An 18,830-nucleotide genomic window follows, 5' to 3' on the forward strand; every position below is an offset into this window, starting at 1 on the left:
GTGGTGTGGCCTGCCTAAGGGAGTTGTGGGGGTGGAAGTAGACAGAATCAAGTGGCTACAGTTCTTGAGAGCGTAGATTCCAAAGGAAGTGATAATAATGGCTGCATTTTGCAGTTTGAAGAATTTATGTGAATATGAAACTTCTAAAGTTGTCCGTTTTCAGAGCGTTTCCTATGGGAGTTTGAAATGGACCTTCCATATGATTGTCTTCCTGTATGTTTGGTAAGTTAAAAGTAACTAGATGAGCAAATGTGTTTCTTATGTGGGTGATTGTCTGAATGTTTAGGATTCAGCCTTCAACAAGAGAGAACTTTTTCACTCTGTACTAGAGGACCAACATAAATCAGTTGTTTAGCTGCTTTTTAAAGGCAGAACAGTATTGTGTGGTAACAGGAAGGATCCTACAGAGTGGCTGTTTAGAACAGGGAGTTGGCTGCTGGAGGTGTGGTCCTGCATATTCTTCTCTCATCCTCCTAATAAAAAGTGCCTGAATGTAGTTTCTTTTCCAACAGGGCTGTCTGGTTTCATTTACACAGTCAGTAGACTTACCTCAGATTTACACTGATGTAACTGAAATCAGAACCTGGCCTTGAGAGTCCAGAACTAGATCTGCCATTCAAGTTACCCAAGGGGTCACCCAGGGCATCAATTCTTAGAAACAGGGTTTCATGACTATTAAGTGCATAGGTCTGGGACCATAAAGGGCAGATGTTTTCCTGTTTACCTCAGAACTGGGGCTGCTTTCAGCAATAATATTTGCTGCCCAATGTCTTTAGTTATTAATAAAATATGGTTAATTATTACGGATGGGTGCTTTTACACATTGAGCAGCTGATACCAATTGCACTGGCAATAAACTTGTAAGAAGTGCTATTGTCTAATTAAGGCACCATTTCCAAATTGTTGCTGAGATCTGCTGCAGCAGCATGACTGTCCCAAATCACTCTTCTCAAGAGGGGAAAGACTGACTGTAGAAAACACCTCAGAGGCAGAAAAAATAGTAAATTAGGAGTGATTTTAAAACTGACAATTGATTTAGTCAGTCGCTTCACAGTTACACATTCTAGACACAGTTTTTCACTCCTGAAATTTTTATTTGTTAACTGAAATAATGCTGACTCAGTCAACTAAATCACAGACTTGTCTGTGAAAGGAAACCCTTTTTAGATGCCATTATTTAATGTGGACAGCGTCTTCTGAACTTACACAAAAGTTTTAGAAATGGTCAGTTTCATGAGTTTGACCCATCACATTTGCACACTTCATGCTCCAGAAGCAATGGATGCTAGTGACTCTTAAAAGGTCACTGTCAACTTTTAAAAAACAATTGTAAACAAATATATTTCCTTCCTTATGTTGTTGGTAATGCATTAGATTATTAACAGAGAGAAAATGTTCAGGCCTACGTTTTCCAAAACGGTTAGTGATTTTGGGCGTTTAACCTGAAACTCCTGAAAGGGCTTGATTTTCAAAGGGCAGAGGGCTCAGCACTTTCTAGAAGTCAGGTCCCTCTAATATTCTTTATTTAGGGACCCAAAATGGAGACATCCAAAAGCCTTAATAACTTTTTAAACTCTCGTTCTAGAATCCAGTTTAGGAAGCACTATTTATGCCCTTTTTTACTTTTTGCATTTCTCTCATTTTGGACAGTGAAAATACATCAAGAGTAAAATTCTGAAAAGCGCCTAAATGACTTAGGAGTCTGTCTCATTGAAAGTCAGTGGAACTTAGACTCCAAAGTCACTTAGGCACTTTTGAAAATGTTACCCCAAGACAATAGCTAGGGACACTTTCAGGTACTTGGTGCTGCAGTGTTTTGGTGCCAGAGGCTGCAGAGGTGGGGTGAGTGGCTATTTATTTATTTCCAAACAACTATTTAACTGGAATAGGATAGCATTTATATTGGCCTTAGGTTTTATAAAAACTTGTTTTTACAGAATGCAAATATTAGGCTAAGTTTAGGTTGGTGGTGACCCTTTAAAAATAACAGTAGTGTATGGAAAGCCCGATTTTATTTTAAAGAGAAGCCTTTCAGATTGACCTCTTAACACATGAAGATGACATTAAGCAATCTGAAGAGACTTATGAGCTGCGATTGGTACTGCTTTTAATGGGTCCCTTGTCATGTGGCATTTGCACGAGATGAAATGAAAAGGGAGCTGTTTCAAGCCCCCTTGAAATTAGTGGGGAACTTTGCCATTGATTTCAGTGGGCCCAGGATTTCACCCTAATAGTACACAACTACACTATACAATGTCCCTTACATACATCAGTGCAATCCCATCAGAGTCAATGGGATTGCAATGGTATCACTGAGGCAATTGGCCTGAAAAATGCATTCAACGCATGACAAGATCCCAAATTCCTTGAAAAAATTTAATATGGCTTTTAATTTACAGTACACTTTTTCAGATAATCATGCCAAGAAATGACTGTCATTTCAACCCATTTCAATGGGTTCATTTGTGCTTTCCATTTTGTTTGGTTAGTTATGTGCTTGTCACCGACAAACGGTATCAGAAAAAGGACTCTGTGATCAGCTCAGTTCACACTAAAGTGAAAGGAGTAGTTCAGACTGACTCAAGAATCTGGGACACAGCCGAATACACTATTCCCATGCAGGTGAGTCTCCGTTTAAGGTCAGGACAGCGTCTGACTTCCATTGATACATGCTGTTGCTTTCCTGGCATGTGTCTTTGTCCTGCTGCTCAGTGATTTTAACATATCAACAAGAGAGGCAGTTGTATTTGTGAGCGTGAATTAAGAAGGCTGTAAATTGGGAGCAGTAACTTTTAAGCATGGAAAAAAAATTTAAAAATGTCTTTTTATGGGATTTTTAAGAAACTTGATGTTTCTACAACAAGTCATTTTTTATTTTAGTAACAGAAAATGTAGGAAGAAATTCAGTCCTTGTGTAATTCCACTGAAGTTAATAGAATTATTCCTGATTTACACTAGCATCACTGAGATCCAAATATGGATCCTCCACCAGTTTTACAGTGGAAGAACTTTATTGAGTTCAATGGAGTTACTCCTGATTTATGCTGGTGTGAGTGAGATTAGAACCAGGCCCATTTGTCTTTAGTGGTGTCCCTGTGGATTAACACAGGGGTGACTGAGATAAGAATGTGGCACATAGTATTTTATTGAGACTTACTGTTTTCTTTTCTCTCTGTATAGGGAATAGACTCTTTTTTTGTGATAACCAACATAATCATGACAGAAAACCAGTTTCAAAGTGTTTGCCCTGAGGTAACTGCATTTTGTAAGTGATTTCCCACCTGCATAACATAGCATTCTTTGGCAGAAGTAATCCATAGCAGCCTCAAACATTAATTAATGGCTCATGATTATGGCAATTTTGCACAAGTGAACATTACTTTGTCTTCCTCTGCTTCTTTATTTCATTCAGCAACATGCAAAAACTAGTCTAGTTATTCCTTTTTTTCCCCTCCGCCCTTTTGCTTTTCTCAGAGAATCAACTGGCATTGGTGTGATGTAACCACACCAAAGACCCTGCAGCCAAACCTTCACCTGGGTCACACTCTCCCCATGCATTTGTTCCTCTTGTTCAACACATCTGGATACACCGCTGGTATAAAGTGCAACTAGGAGGAACAGTGGGGTTAGAGAATTGTTGCCAGCTTCTCTGCAGTAATCTGCTGTGCTGTAATTCTAAGCTTGATCATGCTTGGGTCTTTTTCTTTTATTTCTGGTCAAAATTTGTAGCCAATTGCAGTTCTCCTATGCGTTCATTCATATAGTTATTAGAAGAGACCTGAGTTTGCAGAAATGTGTTGACTGTTATTGGCTACAGCGTATATGTGCTCTTAACAAATAAGGAACTAAACAATCCACTGTCAGACTGGCTTGCGCTCCATAGGCTAGGTGAGACTCAATATTCGCCAAATGGAAAAGGATACAAATGATAGGGAATGAAATGTTACTGCAAACCAAGGAAAGTTAAAAAACCAAAAGCTACCAGAGGCTCTTTATCTGATCTGTTCGGTTTTACAGTTTTGATGTATAAGACAAACACAGTAGTTAGTTAATAAATAAGGACCAAATTTGTATGGATAGAGACCTGAGGCATAGACACACAAAAATGCATGCAGATTTAATAACTTTCATCACAACATAGAGACCACACTTGTTTTTGCAAATCAGATATTTGCACATGCAACTGGGTATTTAGACAGGCAGTTGTGATCATTGGGTGTGAAAATGTGGGCACACAAATGCATGCATATTTTTGAATGTGCAAGCTGGCCTCAACTATTCAATTTAAAAAAAAAACAAGCATACATAACACACATATTAATCTACTCTTGATGAGTGTGAAACAGAGAAGTAAATTCCGTGCCACTGATAGAAAAAACAATATCTTACAGTACATGTCCAAGCTTGTCAAAAGATTGTATTCTATTCTCTGCCTGTACTCTAAATCACTGGTGCCAAAGCATCAGAGTGATACCAGAGAACTGCAGAGAGAGAGAGAAATGATAAAAAACAGCCTATTTACTAATTGTGCATTGAGGAGGATTTGATGAGGAGAACTCGGCAAATCTGCTTATGCTCTGCAGGGCTATATGGAACAGGACCATGAATATTTTCTTTAATTCTTCTGTGGCTGCAACTTGAATCCCTCAGAAGCCTTTGGTTTATTCTGATACTCAGTTTTTAAAAATATTTGATATGTAAAGTAATTAAATTGGTTAATCAAAATTCTCCCTTCATTGCCAATAGGATTCCAGCTGAGGAAGTGGCATGGGTGTAACCAGAACTGAATTTGATGTATTGTCCCAGAAACTCAGGGCACTTAGGAACAACTTCCTTGCATTTCCTATATCATTGGTGTGGTTTTTTTTAAATCAGATTCACCGGACAAATAAATCCGTGGGCTAACTCCAATGAAGACAAGAGATTACACTTGAGATGAATTTGTCCCATTCAGTCTTTGCTTGTACTGACCTTCTCAAAAACTGAGGTCACATTAAGCACCATGCTGAGTGAATGGGTTACAGAAGAGGGCTGTACTTCCTCTGTTCTGCCTCTCGCTCTGTGATTTCATCTTACTGTTTGCCATTTCTGTGCAGAACATTTTACAATAGCAACAGAGAGGTAGATATTTATAATGGTATTTTATATTTATCTTTTTCAGTACCCCATTGCCAAAGCTGTCTGCTCTTCAGATGTGAGCTGTAAAAAAGGACACATGAACCCCCAGAGTAATGGTACATGGATTCCACATTCAGATTTTAAAACTCGTAGCAGGTGGTGAAATGCAACTGTCTTTTAGTTAATAATTATTAGATGGTTAAAGAAATTATGGGGTACCAGCCTTGAAGAATTTGCAACTGTAGAGCCAAATTCTGCTCTAAAATATACTGGTGCAACACCCACTGGCAATTGTGTATGCAGATCTATCTGACTAGGGAGATGAACTACCAAGCACAGTGGGTGGTGAGGAGGGAGGCATAAAGACAAGAGTGGGAGACGGAAACAAAAGGAGCAGCAAGGAGAATGACATGAAATTTGTATTCACTCACCTGGATTTTTTCCACCCTGTGGAGAATTTTAACAAAAAGTGGGACTGGGCAGGGGCGGTGACAGAGAGGGTGGATGTAGGAGGGGGGATGCAAATCGGATACCACAGCACACATACAGCCCACTCCTGCAGTGCTTTCTACAGGTGTAATTCACATTGCAGGCAGGGACAGTTCTGCATGTAGAGTGACTGCAAGATCAAGCCCTGTGTAAAGGCTATGTTGTCTTTGATACCCTCGGAAAGGTTAATTAGTTCTAAAAATTTGTTAGATATCTGTGTCCTACCTTCTAGGACACTGACAGCCAATAGGAGTTGTTTCAGATGGTGTAATAGTTAGTCTGTGTTTCATTGGCTGAATAGTCACTCAGTATCGTGCTGACAGTGTTGGGCAGTGAAGTTCTGCACTTAGCAGAACATTCTTGCTCTAATTTGCTCATATGGTTTAATTAAGCCCTAAGAACTCTTGAATATTTTTACTCCGGCACAACTATGAAGAAAATCCTTCACCCACATCTAATGTGCAGTATTGACAGGGGCAGGGGGAGGAGTTAAGCACTATGCATGTGTAGTGGAAGCATGGATCTGATAACCCCTCCTACGGTTAGTTCAGCCCACAAAGAGCTGCGAAAATCAAAACCTTGACTCTGATTTTAAAGTCTCTGTCCTACCTGTGTGTAGAGATCCACCAGTACTTTGAGACTGTGTTATCCAAAGGACTGAGTCAAACTGTGTGTGTGAGAGAACTCAGTAATAGCTAACTCTTCTTCTGTTCAGGAATTCAGACAGGAAGATGTGTGAACTATAATGCAACAATTAAAACCTGTGAAGTCTCTGCCTGGTGCCCTGTGGAATCAATGAAAGGTGCCCCAGTGTAAGTAAAAGTGTTCACATTTTTATGTAATCAATAAAGGCCGGATCCTGCAAGACAATAGGATCTGAGGGTGCTCGGCACCTGGCAGAGGGCCCTTGGTACCTTTGTTTGTAAAACATTTGTTTCCAACCCAACTTTTATTATTATTAACTCTGATTTTTATAAATTAAGTACCATCAATTTGCTTGTAGCGGCTTCTCTTTCTCTCTGATCTTGTGGTGAAGTAATAAATCCAAGCTTGTGACATCACAGTCTGTTGCCATGTGAACAATTCTAGATGTCACAAATTTGTCATGGATTCACTACAGGCATTTTGATAATTAATGAGGATGACAAGGAAAAATGTGGCAAACCTGATAAGTCTCATGGGAAACATTTGCTAATTCTGACTGTGGATCAGTCCAAGGGAAGTGGTGAAAGGCCTAGTGCTGGTAACATGTAAAATTGGACTGAACTAAGCTCTATAAAATATACTGGAGTAGAATATAAGACCTAGTAGCTCTCTTCCACATCTAATTTGTATGATCCCATGATTGTAAAGTGTTCTGTGATGTAAGGGTTCCACTTTAACATGTAGTTACTCATTTGTATCAGGCAAAAAAATGTAAATATGGTTATAATAAAACATTTGATTTCATTCACATGTGCAATGCAAAAGTATTCTCCACTTGAAGCCCCAGGATATAACATTGCTTCTACCAAACCCTGATATGTAGCAGCTTTTGAACTACGTGCACAAGAAACTGGGTCTCTTGTACTAAACCAGACCTTGCTGCTTGGAAAAGATATACAGGGCAAATTCTCCACTAGAGTAAATTGGTGCAGCTCCTTTGACTTAAATGGAGCCGTGCCATTTTACACCAGCAGTGTATTTAGACCATGATATGGTTTTGCTTTCTTCTCCCCTCACTACCACTGCATGTGGTTTGCTAGGCTTACCCACAGAGAATAGGGTAGTGTTTAATAGGCCACCTGCTAAACTGATGTGTCCACACCACAAAACCCAGCAGTCCAATTAATATTGATTTGCCCTCTTGTTGGCAGTTCCAACAGAGATACCAAGGACTAAATAGGCCAGGGAAACTGAACTCTCCTCATATCCCAAGGGGTAGGCCCTCGAGGTTGCGAGGCAGGCATAGGGGAAGCTGCCAGTGCTGTCTTTGCTCCATTGATAGAGGACCCCATGATTGGCTTAACTCTTCTTTCCTTCAAGTCAGTGGTAAAAGTCTCATTGGGGGCTGAGACCTGAGCCCTTTGAAAATCCCACTTTAGGGCTCCAACCCCGCATGCTGCTGAGTACTCTCAATTCCTATTGGCTTCAATGGAATTCAAGGCTGGTTAACACCTTGCAAGGTCGAATCCTAAATTCACATAAAAAAATCAAGAGAATGGGAGTTCTCCCACTTTTGTGATGGTCATGCAGGGCAGCTTAATGAACACCCATGTTGTTTAAACTCTTGGTTTTGTTTCAGTGTAACTTCAGTGAATATTAAATATTTTCAAACATCGCACTGCGCAAGCTGGTAGCTGCACGCAGCAGGAAAGAGATTTGGCCTATATTTACATTGCATAATTGGCAGAGTGCCGATATTGTTGTCCAATTTTCCTCTAATGTATCAGTGATTGGTTTTGGTCTCCTGGCAGTGACAAATGAACCAAGAAATGCTGCCAGGGTGGCAAATCACATGTATGAGAATTCTTCACAAAATCCACAGGCAAGAGTTCATGGCAGTCACTAAATGGGTAATATGAGTGTTTTTCTGCAACTTGAATGAATAACCGAAACAACCTGTATGGAAGTCTGTAGCCTGGTGCCTTCAAATATTGACTTCTGGCAGAGCAATGTTGGTTCTCAGCTATACCCACAGTTGGCTTTTCTGTGCAAGTTCTGTGCATTATAAAGAGCACTTCCGTTTCCTTCCCTTTTGTGGAGGTTGAAACTGAACAAAACCATAACTTTTTGCAAGAAGGTTCCCTTTCTTTTGTTTTGACTGGTCTCCAGCTCCATGCAATGCCAGGCAAAGTGACCAGGATAAACTTACTTAAGGACAAATGTTTACAGCACCTTCATAGAAGAGATCTGGAAAGATTCCCAGGTGTCTGTCCTGAATGCATAAGCAGTTTAAAACTTTTTGATTAATCTATTTTTAGTGTTTTAAAGTTCAACATACATTATTCATTTCTTGATCATTATAAACTGAAGACTGGTTAGAAAGTCTAATTGTTCAGATGATGTCCCAAAATGTTTAAAATTTCGGTTGCAGCCAACACCTGCTTTTTCAATTTGCTTAGGAGACATGCTGAAAAGTCTGTAATTGACACTATGTGTCAGCTGGGTAAAGTATTTCCTGTCCTTGCAGGTCTTTGGCTCAGAGACTCTGCTGCTAATACAATGATGTACTAAGAAGAACGCTCCGAAGTACTGTTCTTTGGATGGGTTGCCGCTTCAGGGACCATTTGTGTCCACCTTTGGGGACTTTCTAGGTGAAAATTAGAGCGCTCTTGGCTCATTTTGAAAAGAGAATGGGAGAAGCCAGTATCTTGGCTGACATCCTCTTGCAAAAAGTTATTTTTCAAAGCTAATTTTGTGCTGGTGCCAGGTTGACAATGCTGGAAGTTGAATTCCTCTATTTTTCCACCAAACAGGGATGGCCTGAGTAGTAGCAGAGCAAGCTTCCTTCACATAGTCCAGCTGATGTGACTGAACTCTGACCTGGAGGGACCACCTCCATGGAGGAGAGTGTAGTTCAACATCTCATTTTTATAATCTCTGCCAACTGTGGTTTAAGTGTCTGTGACAAAGCCATCTGTCTACTGGGAACTGCAATGAACACACCAACTAATTTCACATAAGCCACAGCGATCACATGATAACATCAGTCACTACTGATCAATGCCCAGATTTCAAATTAGCAGTCCCCTATTATTATTTATATGTATTACAATAGCATCTGGGGACCCCAGTCAGAATCAGGCCCCATTGTGTAGCTACTATACAAACAAGTGTAAAAGACAGTCCCCACCCCCAGAGAACTGACAGTTTAAGTTTATAAGTAAAACCAAGAAAACCGTGTATTCTATTCTCAACCCCCTGAGCCATCTAACTCGTTATTCTCAGTATCATGTTCTCCTACTGACAATTTCCCAGGTAATAGCAAAATAGTGTACCATTAATTGATGTATTTAACTAAAGGAAGATAGTTGGTTTAATAGCTTTCATTGTACTTGATATGTTCCTCTTTTAGGCCTGCCATTCTGAAGAGTGCTGAAAACTTCACAGTGCTAATAAAGAACAATATCCACTTCCCAAAATTTAATCACACTGCGTAAGTGCACACATTCATCCATCTCCTCTTAAATAGCGGTTCTACTCCAAAAATGAATGTGTAAATAAAACACCTTCAGTCTGCACTTCTCTGTGTATTTAGGGCTGTATCTGCTATGCTGAGTGACAAAAATCAGGTCTGATTGCTCTTTGTTCTTCTTAACCTTGCATGACCAAATACAGCTATAGGACAGTGAGATGGACTCTATTCCTTCTCATGCACTAGTAACAAAATGACTAAGTTGTAATTGGCTACACCAGGGTAAAACCACTGAAGGCGTAGGATAACATAAGTGTCACTGAGGGCATAATTTGAAGGGAATTGGGTTGCACGGGTGTCACTGAGGGAATAATTTGATCTGCAAAGCCTTTGTTACTGGTGGTGATGCCCGAGAACTAAAGGACCCAGCTTGATTCTTAGACCCCACGTGGAATTTGCAGAGCTGGTAGTTACAAAGTCCCCCCCATATTCTACTAATAAACTGAGCACATTTGATCATAGGCTCTGACTTCTACTGGCACCAGTGGGTGCTCGACCCCTCTCTGCCCCCGGCCCCACCCCAACTCCACCCCTGTCCCGCCCATTCCAATCCCTTCCCCAAAGTCCCTGCCCCAACTCCGCCCCCTCCCTGCCCCTATTCCGACTCCTTCCCCAAATCCCCACCCTGGCCCCACCTCTTCCCTGCCTCTTCCCCTGCGCGTGCCACATTCCCGCTCCTCCCCCTTCCCTCCTGGAGCTTGCTACAGCTGTTTGGCGGTGGCAAGCGCTGGGAGGTAGGTGGAGGAACGGGAACGTGGCACGCTCAGGGGAGGAGGTGGAGGAGGAGGTGAGGCGGAGGGGAGCTTGGCTGTCGATGGGTGCAGAGCACCCACTAATTTTTCTCTGTGGGTGCTCCAGCCCCGGAGCACCCATGGAGTCGGCGCCTATGCATTTGATACAGGTTCAGGAAGGAGCAATGAGCAGGGAGCCCCTCAATGGCATTTGTAGATGCTTTTTCAGGGAAGAGCTCACATTTATGTTTTCAAATAATTTGTGGTTCTTTGCAGAAGAAACTTTTTACCAAAATTGAATATTTCGTGCACATTCAACAAGATAACTGCACCAGGCTGCCCAATTTTCCGGCTGGGAGATATTCTCCAAGCAACAGGAGAAAATTTTTCAGAGATGGCAATTCAGGTCTGTGGCATGACTCCTGTCTTCCATTCAGAACACCTCCATGGTATTTCTCTTTCATTTTCATTGTTAAACATTGCAAACAATGGAATTGTTCCAGTTTTAAGGGCTGATCCTGGGGGGTGCTGGGCATCCTCAACTCTGCAGGATTTCATGAGAATTGAGGGTGCACAACATCTTCTAGGATTGTGCCCATATTGATTTAATACACATTGGATTTTGTTGTCAGTAATTAAACAGTCTTCTCAGGCCAGTCAACATGGACTCTTCCTCTCCTCAGGATTCTGTTAAAGGGCACCTTGAGCCATGTATTCAGGGGAAAGATTCCCCACCACCTCCCCAAAAGCTAGGCTGGCACAAGAATTCCTCTGACGACCTATCTCTGTCTACGCTGGGGATTAGGTTGGGTTAATGACGTCTCTCACCGGTATGGATTTTTCACACCCCTGAGAGGTTGCTATGGTGATGTAACTTTTCAGTGTAGACCAGCTCTGAGGGTATGTCTTCGCTGCCATGAGAGGTGTGACTGCAGTGAAGTCCTGGCAGCACAGGGTTAGCCACTCAAGCACATACCCAGGCTCTCATTGTGTAGCCAGGGGCTGCTGCAGCTTCGCTGTTGTGGTTAGTCAAACTAGCTAGATCAAAGTTAGCTCAGGTGTATCTACAGTCCCACCTCTCATGGCAGTGTAGATGTACTAAGGCCATGTCGACACTACAAACTTTTGCTGCCGCAAGTTATGTCGGCATACAGCCGGGGCAGTTAGCATGTGCGCATGCAAATACCGTTCTGTGCAAGTTAAAAGCAAGTAAATAAATTAATGGAACAGAAGTTAAGAGGAAGGAACGTTCATGTCTGTTTTTGCTAAACATATAGCTACCATGCCTCTCACAGGTTAGTATACGTGAAGCTGTGGTGGGCCTTACAGTCCCCTGGTGTGGAGTGGTAGGGGTGATGCCATGTGGAATGTTGATGGGGGTCTAGGGAGCTGCTGTAATTGAGTTCTCCATGCACTGCAAAGGGAAGCGAGCCTGCGGTTGTTGACACTGTAGGACCACAAGAGTCTGCAGCATCCATGTTTGCTGCTGGAGAAGCCCCATTATTTCCTGGTGCACCTTCCTCTCCTTTTCCTGCTGGGACTCCTTGGCCTTTCTCCAGTCCACTCTTTCCTTCTCCATATAGTCAGCACCCTGCAGGCGCTCTGCTAGTGGTCTGATGCAGCTCTGGCTTTCCCCATCCTCTTCTTTCTCCTCCTTATCTGACTCAGGCACTCCACAGGTGTGGAGGGGGAACCCCTCAAGGCCACTACAGCAGCAGCTAGAGATAAAACGCCCAGAGGTAGCATTGTTAATATCGTCACAACAGCAAGTGAAAGTTCAGGTTCAGAACTCCTTTCCCTTGCTCTCCTAAAGCTTTAAACAAGACACACTAAACACTTCACTTCTGCTTCGGAGTGTTTGTCCATGGCTCCACTCACAGCACCAGCCAGGGTGAGTGTGGCCCGCCAGGAGGAGGGAGAGGGGGAGGGAAGTATTCGGTTGTATGAAACTAGGAGTATAGTGCAGTAGAGTGAATGCTAGCACCATTTTCACAGGCAGTGGTGATTTTAGCTGATATCTTATTCCTGGGGTTAACAAAGGTACAGAGAGTGCTGCTGCTGCTGGTGTCCCAAAATTGCCGGGGCCCGTATGCTGTTAGTCTCTTTATTGCAATGGTGCCTGCTGAAGTTATGGCCGCCTGGTGTGGGAAACCATCCTACCGTGGAGGAAGAAATAAGGCTGCCATCCCTTATTTGTATTTCCTCACCCTACTATAGGAGAAGGACACCCCAACATTAGTAGGGTGAGGAAATACAAATAAGGAAGAGAGGAGAAACCCCTACAGGATATGCACTAGACATAGTGGTGTCAGTGTAACAATATAATAAAAGTTTTATTCCAGCCTGTGGGCAGTAGGAGAGAAAGATGTCTCCCCGGGAGGTGCCAGAATGATGGCCACTGGTGACGATGGGGAAGGTGATGGTGATGAGGACGATAATGGCTAACATTTCAGGTTGTTCTGCAAGGGATGGTGTGACTATATGGATTTTCAGGTGTACATTCTGTATTATCTCTCTCTACCTGACTGAGCTGGAGCATCAGTGACTTAGCTTAATGTATTAATAAATTATTGTAAATATAGAACAGTTCCTATAATGTGAGTATTGCAACTGTGCACATCAGGGCTCCCAGCTAACCAGTAATTTTAATAACACTAGGCCTGATTTTGGGACAAGAACCTGTCAATCCTCAAAGTGATAACTGGGCATTCTTAAGTAATCAATATAATTAATATATTATCTATAGATCAGGCTACAATTGTCACTAGAGTGGTCAGTGTCTGACTTTTTGGGACAGCTGCTGGAGGACTGCTAGGGTCAGCTGACATAATTAACACAGTGTCTGCACCGGTGCTGCATTGACCTCAGGACACCTACCATGGCTCAACGCCACTCTGGGAACTGGTGATACTGCGTTGCCATAACAGGGCACTTACATCTGTGAGAGACAAATTTAAGTGTAGACATGTGCGCAACTCCGTCAATGCAAGGCACCTTACGTCGACCTAACTTTGTAGCGTAGACAAGGCTTCTGCCTCACAATGCCTCTGTAAGATTGATAATTACAGGTGGGTGAAATGGAGATACATAAATATGAAGTGATTTTCTCAGAGCCAGAAACCGAACCCAGTTCTGCTGAGGTCCGGGTCCGCAGTACCATCGAAGCTGCAACATTCAGCTCTGGATCCCAGATCCCCTGCAAAATTAATGGGAGTTTGCGTTTGGGATTTTAGTTTGAGCCCATCTTTGCCATTTCATTCAATTAAACTAATCAGAAAGTGGCAATGAAGCTGGAATTTTTGTTGGTAGGATGAGAAATTGGCCAAAAAACAAGAGATGCCTTCAGAATCTGAATGAATTCTAGCTTGTAGCTAGTTTGATCTGTGCAGTTCATTAAGTGTCTTTGCTAGAGGTAGAAATATACCGTAAGTACAAGTGTATTTATAGGTGTGATCCTGCCATTGGACCACATTCAAATCTCCTCTGATTTCAGGTGGAGTTTGGTGCACAGAGCAATTTCAGAACCAGGCCTGGCACAGTCTTTTTTTCTTTTTCATGCTCCTGAATGCATTTAAAGTGTGTTTTCCCTTTCTGTGTCAAGGGCGGAATCATGGGCATTGAGATTAACTGGGACTGTAACCTGGACAAATGGTTCCATCGCTGCAGTCCACAGTACAGTTTTCGTCGCCTTGATGACAAAACGACGACTGAATACCCTGGATACAACTTCAGGTAAAAGGTATTTTAAAAATCATACATCGCAAAGCAGTGTATTATCTGTATTGCTTGAGTGATAGGGATGTGCAGGTGGAATCAGGTAGGTGGAAACCGAGGGGTTTGTAGCTAGAGTGCTGGAGCCCTGGCTGTTGTTCTTGACTATGCCACATATTTCTGCTGTAATCTTTCTTTTGTATAATAGCCACTGTTGTACTTATGAACCTAACTTGCATGCACAGTTACTACAGTTGCCTGTGCATTATCAGTCAGACTCGTCACGTACACAAACAACCACTCATGCATGCAGCTGGTCATTTGTGCTTGCGTTTACCAAGGCTACGTGCACAGGTCTAGTGAATGTACGTGCAAATTAAGATCCGAATCCTGCAAGCTCTTCCATGCAGATGGATCTTTGCTCCCACATGGAGCTCCATTGAGTGAGGCTATGTATAGCACAGGAGTCTGTCTGCCTGAAACAGCTCATATGATTGGGGACTTAGCTGTGCACACACTGTTCTGAGCCTGACCCCTAAAATCCCTTCTCTTTCCCCTGGGTCGTAGTCTTCCTTTATTTGACTTGTGTGTGATTTTTATTACGTTATGGGTTTGAATGGAATTACCATAGTGCTTAGGAGCCCCAGCCATGGGCCAGCACCCCATTGTGCTGGGCGCTGTACGAACACAGAACAAAAAGAGCTTACGATCTAAGACAAAAGGCAACAAGTAGATACTGACAGACAGACAGACAGGGGACCACAAGGAAACAATGAGACAGTGTGGATCAGCATGGTGGGCAAGTGGTTTCAGTGTGATGGAATGCTAAAAGTGTCTTATAAAATTCAATCACTAGATGGTACAGTGTGTAACATACTGTACTTGTGCAAGTAACAGCTATACCTGGCCATGCATTAAAATATCTTAAAGAGAATACATCTTGTGTATCGCTCTCCATGATGGGCCCTCTGTGCCCAGTCCAGATCTAGTACAGAACCCTAGTAGCAGCTTTCCAAACTACCGTGTGCAAGGAAGACGTGACGTGACATGACATGAGTAAATGACACCAACGCCCTAAGTGTTGTCAAGATTTTTGTAGACATCGCAGAAGGGTTTTGAAGGAGGACAGCAAGGTCGCTTTGTGAATGTTTAGGTTTGTTATAAAATGAATGGGCAGTGTCAGAGCACCTAGGCAGGAGGGCACTTTGTAAAGAACATTATTTGAATATATAAAAGCATAGATCTGTAGCGAGATCCTTTTGCTACAGTTCAGCACAGTTAGCTCTGCTCAAGGGAAGCCCAGCCCTGGCATTGTGGAAGTGTGGCCAATCAGGGCTTAAGAAACATAGAATGGCACGCCTGTTTGGGGAAGTCTGCGCATTGCCAGCTCACGCGATGACTGGCTAGCGCTACTGCTGTTCATCAGTGGCTTCGATGAGCGTGGAAAATCCCGCACCCAACCCCTGCCACTTTCTCAAAGAATAAAAACAAAGGAAGAAGAGCGTTTGTGTGCAGCAGTTTAACATCAACGATGTGTAATTTAAAATAACAAAACAGGGCAGTGAAGATTAATGGGCAGTGAGTCGTTGGATTGGTTAGATCCTAATAGAAAATTGGCCTGACAAGTCTGACAAGGCTAATTAAAACAAGAAGAAAAAGAAACCCTGCACAAAATCCACTTCTTTTTGGAGCATGCTGTTTTTCAAAGCACATTTACAGTTTTGAAGGAAAAAGCTCCATTGTTCTTCTGAGAATAACTCAGCCCGGGATTAATTTTTTCCTGGTGATGGGGCTAAATTCCGCTCTCAATTACACTGGTGTAAATCAGGAGTAATTCCACTGACTCCACTGGAACTCCTCCAGATTTTGCACTGGCGTAATAAGGGAGACCAGAGTCTGCTCGACAGACACTCTTTTCCTGTGCACATTTCAGGAGAGTTTTTTCTGTAAAGATCCTGAAAAACTATTGCTCATGTGAGTAAGATTTACTGATAAAGTGTAGCTGCATTGACTTCAGTATAACTACTTGGGTGAGTAAGAGTTGCAGGATTGGGCCCTGCCCTCAACTGATTGTGACTGAATCAAACTAATTTTATATGTGGTAGAATGTCACATGGCAATGTGCAAAATAAAGGGTATTAAATATCTTGTGCATTCTTGGGTAGGTCTGGGGAGCAATACGTCCTTGTAGGATGTCCAGGGAGCCTTTGTCACAGGAGAGTGAAGCTACATAAGGGTTATCCTAGAGGGAATACATTTCAGGGACCTTTTTATCATCTGAGTGAGGATAAAGTTCTGGAAGTCAAGTTATTGTCCAAGGCCCGAACCATGCAAACTGTTCTGTGTGGGTGAACATCAGTGCCTGCGTGCAGCTCTGTTGACTTCAGCTGAGTTTCAAAGGGAGTTTTGCCATAGACTTAAATGGCATCAGGATTAGGCTACAAATGTGAGGTGCAAATTTGAGATGCAATGGGCCACTGCCCAGCTGGTCATCAATGATGCTCTTAATATATCAAATCAGAGCACTAAGCTGTTGCAAAGGAGAAAGTTTCTGTGACATCCTAAGTAAATGTAAAGTGACTTCTCTTCTTGGGGATAGAAAACCTGTGTGTGGGGAATACTATCTGATCCTGAATACCTAGGTAAAACCTGAAAATAGAACGTCACAGAGCTGCAGGCATCAACGCAGGCTCAGCCAAGTGCTGGCCAGCAAAACATGCCTCAGCTAGAGATCACAGACACATTGAACGCAAGATAAAAGAGCGTTTCGTGTCTGTGCAGCGAGGAAAAGCAGAACCATTACATTGTGTATTGCTGAGTAACTCACTGCCTTAAGAACAGATCTCCGCAAAGGGGAAGTTAATGAACACAAGACATGCAATGCAGATTAAAAGCACTTCAGAGTTCTGCAGAACTGAGATGGGAGAGGGCTGTGCTGCAGCAGGTGGGAGTGAGTGAGAGCTGGCTGATGGCTGAGTTGCTGGTATCAAGGCGATGACAGAGACACTCGCTGCCCGCCTTGTACAGCTTTAGGAAACATTGTCTTTTTGGGTCCTACCCCAAATAGGAGCAGGTGCTCTCGACTCTCAGCAGGAAATGGGCGGCACTCAGCACCTCTCAGGAAACTCTCAGTACCTTGCAGGAGTGGGCCCAGCAGTTGCAGGAAGTCCTGAGATTTCTGACGAGAAACTGCTATGCTGGGTAAAATGCCCCTTGAAGTGTGGTGCTTGAATGCTCAGGAGTGTTGGGCCAAATCCACTGGTCCCGCCTCAGTTTTTGTTCAGGCCTTAAACGCATCCTGACAGCCATTTGCCTGACTAATGATTGTGTAAAAACTGAGCCCAGGGGCCAGTTGCCTCCCTCTGAGGGAAGACCCATGGGAGGGGCTAAGGGAGGAAATTTGCACAGGATTCCTCCCATGAACAGACCACGGGGCCCACACATCGATTCCAGGGCATTAGCAGCAGGCCAGGGGCACCTGTGCAAAGACCCTTTGCCTCTGTATCCACCTAGCAGCCCTGTGTCCCCTCACCCCAACTCTCTGGCACTGGGGGTGTACTAGAGCCATGCTGACAAGGCTTCCTTAGCCAGCAGCTGCCCTTGGGTCCTGCCTTTCAAGGGGGATCCCCCACATAAAGTGGGAAGCAGGAAGGACAGGAAGATAATACAGGCTGGGTGGGGTTGTACTACTTCTCTCTCGGGAACTCTTCCTGCCTCAGGTGGTTCTTCTTGCTTGGATCCACAGGGTCTAGGGTGAAGGGGAAACAATGCTGCTCCACCATCCTGCTGTGTCCTTGGCAGCATAGTCACTGCAGTGCAGCATGAGCCACAGAGCAGAGTCTCCTGATTGGATACGTGCAAGGAATTGAGGGAAGCATACTGCAGAATGCAGCGACTCCCTGGCTTTGGTGCCAAATCCAGCTAGAGCCCCACCTCAGCAGTGAACCCACAGAGGGGCTTCTATGAGATTGGGCACCAAACCATGGAGACAGCACCCCTGCCCCCCTCTTTTACCATCCGTTTTTGAGTTCCAGTGAGTTTGCCTCCTCTCAGGTAGTGGATGTGGAGGGAGAATATGGCCCATGGAGAGCAGCTCCAGACTGGATTGTCGGGTTGTTCAGTGGTTCTGGCAGATGTGGCTCTGGATATTGATGATGGGCAAGATGAACTGAAACCCGGGAAGGAGGGGAAACTGTGTTTCCCTCGATGCTTTCATGCCATCTGTGTGATGAGTAATTAGAGAGCAGAGAGCTGAGCTGATGGCCTGGCATCTGGGGCCATTTCCCATTGAACCCCACTTGCTTTTACCAGAGATTTTGGTTACTACCCAGGAGACTAAACACTAAATGAAATCGGCATCTGCAGTGACAGCGAGTCCTTGAATTACTTTCCACAGAGCCAACACCTGTTTACCCCACTAAAAAAATTACAGTTGGAATTACTAGGCTAAATGAATCCAAAGAGAACACACATTAGAAAATACTGAAGTAAACCTATCAAGAACAGGACAGTGCTTTCAGCCTGGAGCACTGACATGAGTGATACAAATGTTGGTATTGGAGTTAAGATGTTAATGTCATTGAACATTTCTCAGTAAGTCTCTC

The 18,830-nt window shown here is 43.3% G+C and overlaps 1 protein-coding gene and 1 long non-coding RNA gene across 6 annotated transcripts in view; one reads left to right on the top strand and one right to left on the bottom strand.

Moving 5' to 3' along the window:
• P2RX7 (purinergic receptor P2X 7) overlaps positions 1 to 18,830 on the top strand; it is a 26,971-nt gene continuing 8,141 nt past the window's right edge. The window contains exons 1-8 of one of the 5 annotated variants that reach the window (XM_037878573.2): positions 1 to 222; positions 2,490 to 2,622; positions 3,181 to 3,252; positions 5,162 to 5,234; positions 6,323 to 6,419; positions 9,665 to 9,745; positions 10,792 to 10,921; positions 14,117 to 14,247. In XM_037878573.2, coding sequence (XP_037734501.1) covers positions 98 to 222; positions 2,490 to 2,622; positions 3,181 to 3,252; positions 5,162 to 5,234; positions 6,323 to 6,419; positions 9,665 to 9,745; positions 10,792 to 10,921; positions 14,117 to 14,247 — 842 coding nt within the window. In that variant the 5' untranslated portion in view covers positions 1 to 97. Of the gene's footprint in view, positions 223 to 2,489; positions 2,623 to 3,180; positions 3,253 to 5,161; positions 5,235 to 6,322; positions 6,420 to 9,664; positions 9,746 to 10,791; positions 10,922 to 14,116; positions 14,255 to 18,830 lie in introns of all 5 variants that reach the window. The other 4 variants (XM_037878574.2, XM_037878576.2, XM_043529231.1 and 1 more) reach the window with 4 other exon arrangements.
• LOC119563764 overlaps positions 10,764 to 18,830 on the bottom strand; it is a 19,315-nt gene continuing 11,248 nt past the window's right edge. The window contains exon 2 of the long non-coding RNA XR_005222356.2: positions 10,764 to 12,233. This is a non-coding gene — a long non-coding RNA (uncharacterized LOC119563764). The remainder of the gene's footprint in view (positions 12,234 to 18,830) is intronic.

The sequence above is a fragment of the Chelonia mydas genome, chromosome 15 (assembly GCF_015237465.2).
Source record: "Chelonia mydas isolate rCheMyd1 chromosome 15, rCheMyd1.pri.v2, whole genome shotgun sequence".
NCBI classification, from domain to species: Eukaryota; Metazoa; Chordata; order Testudines; family Cheloniidae; genus Chelonia; species Chelonia mydas.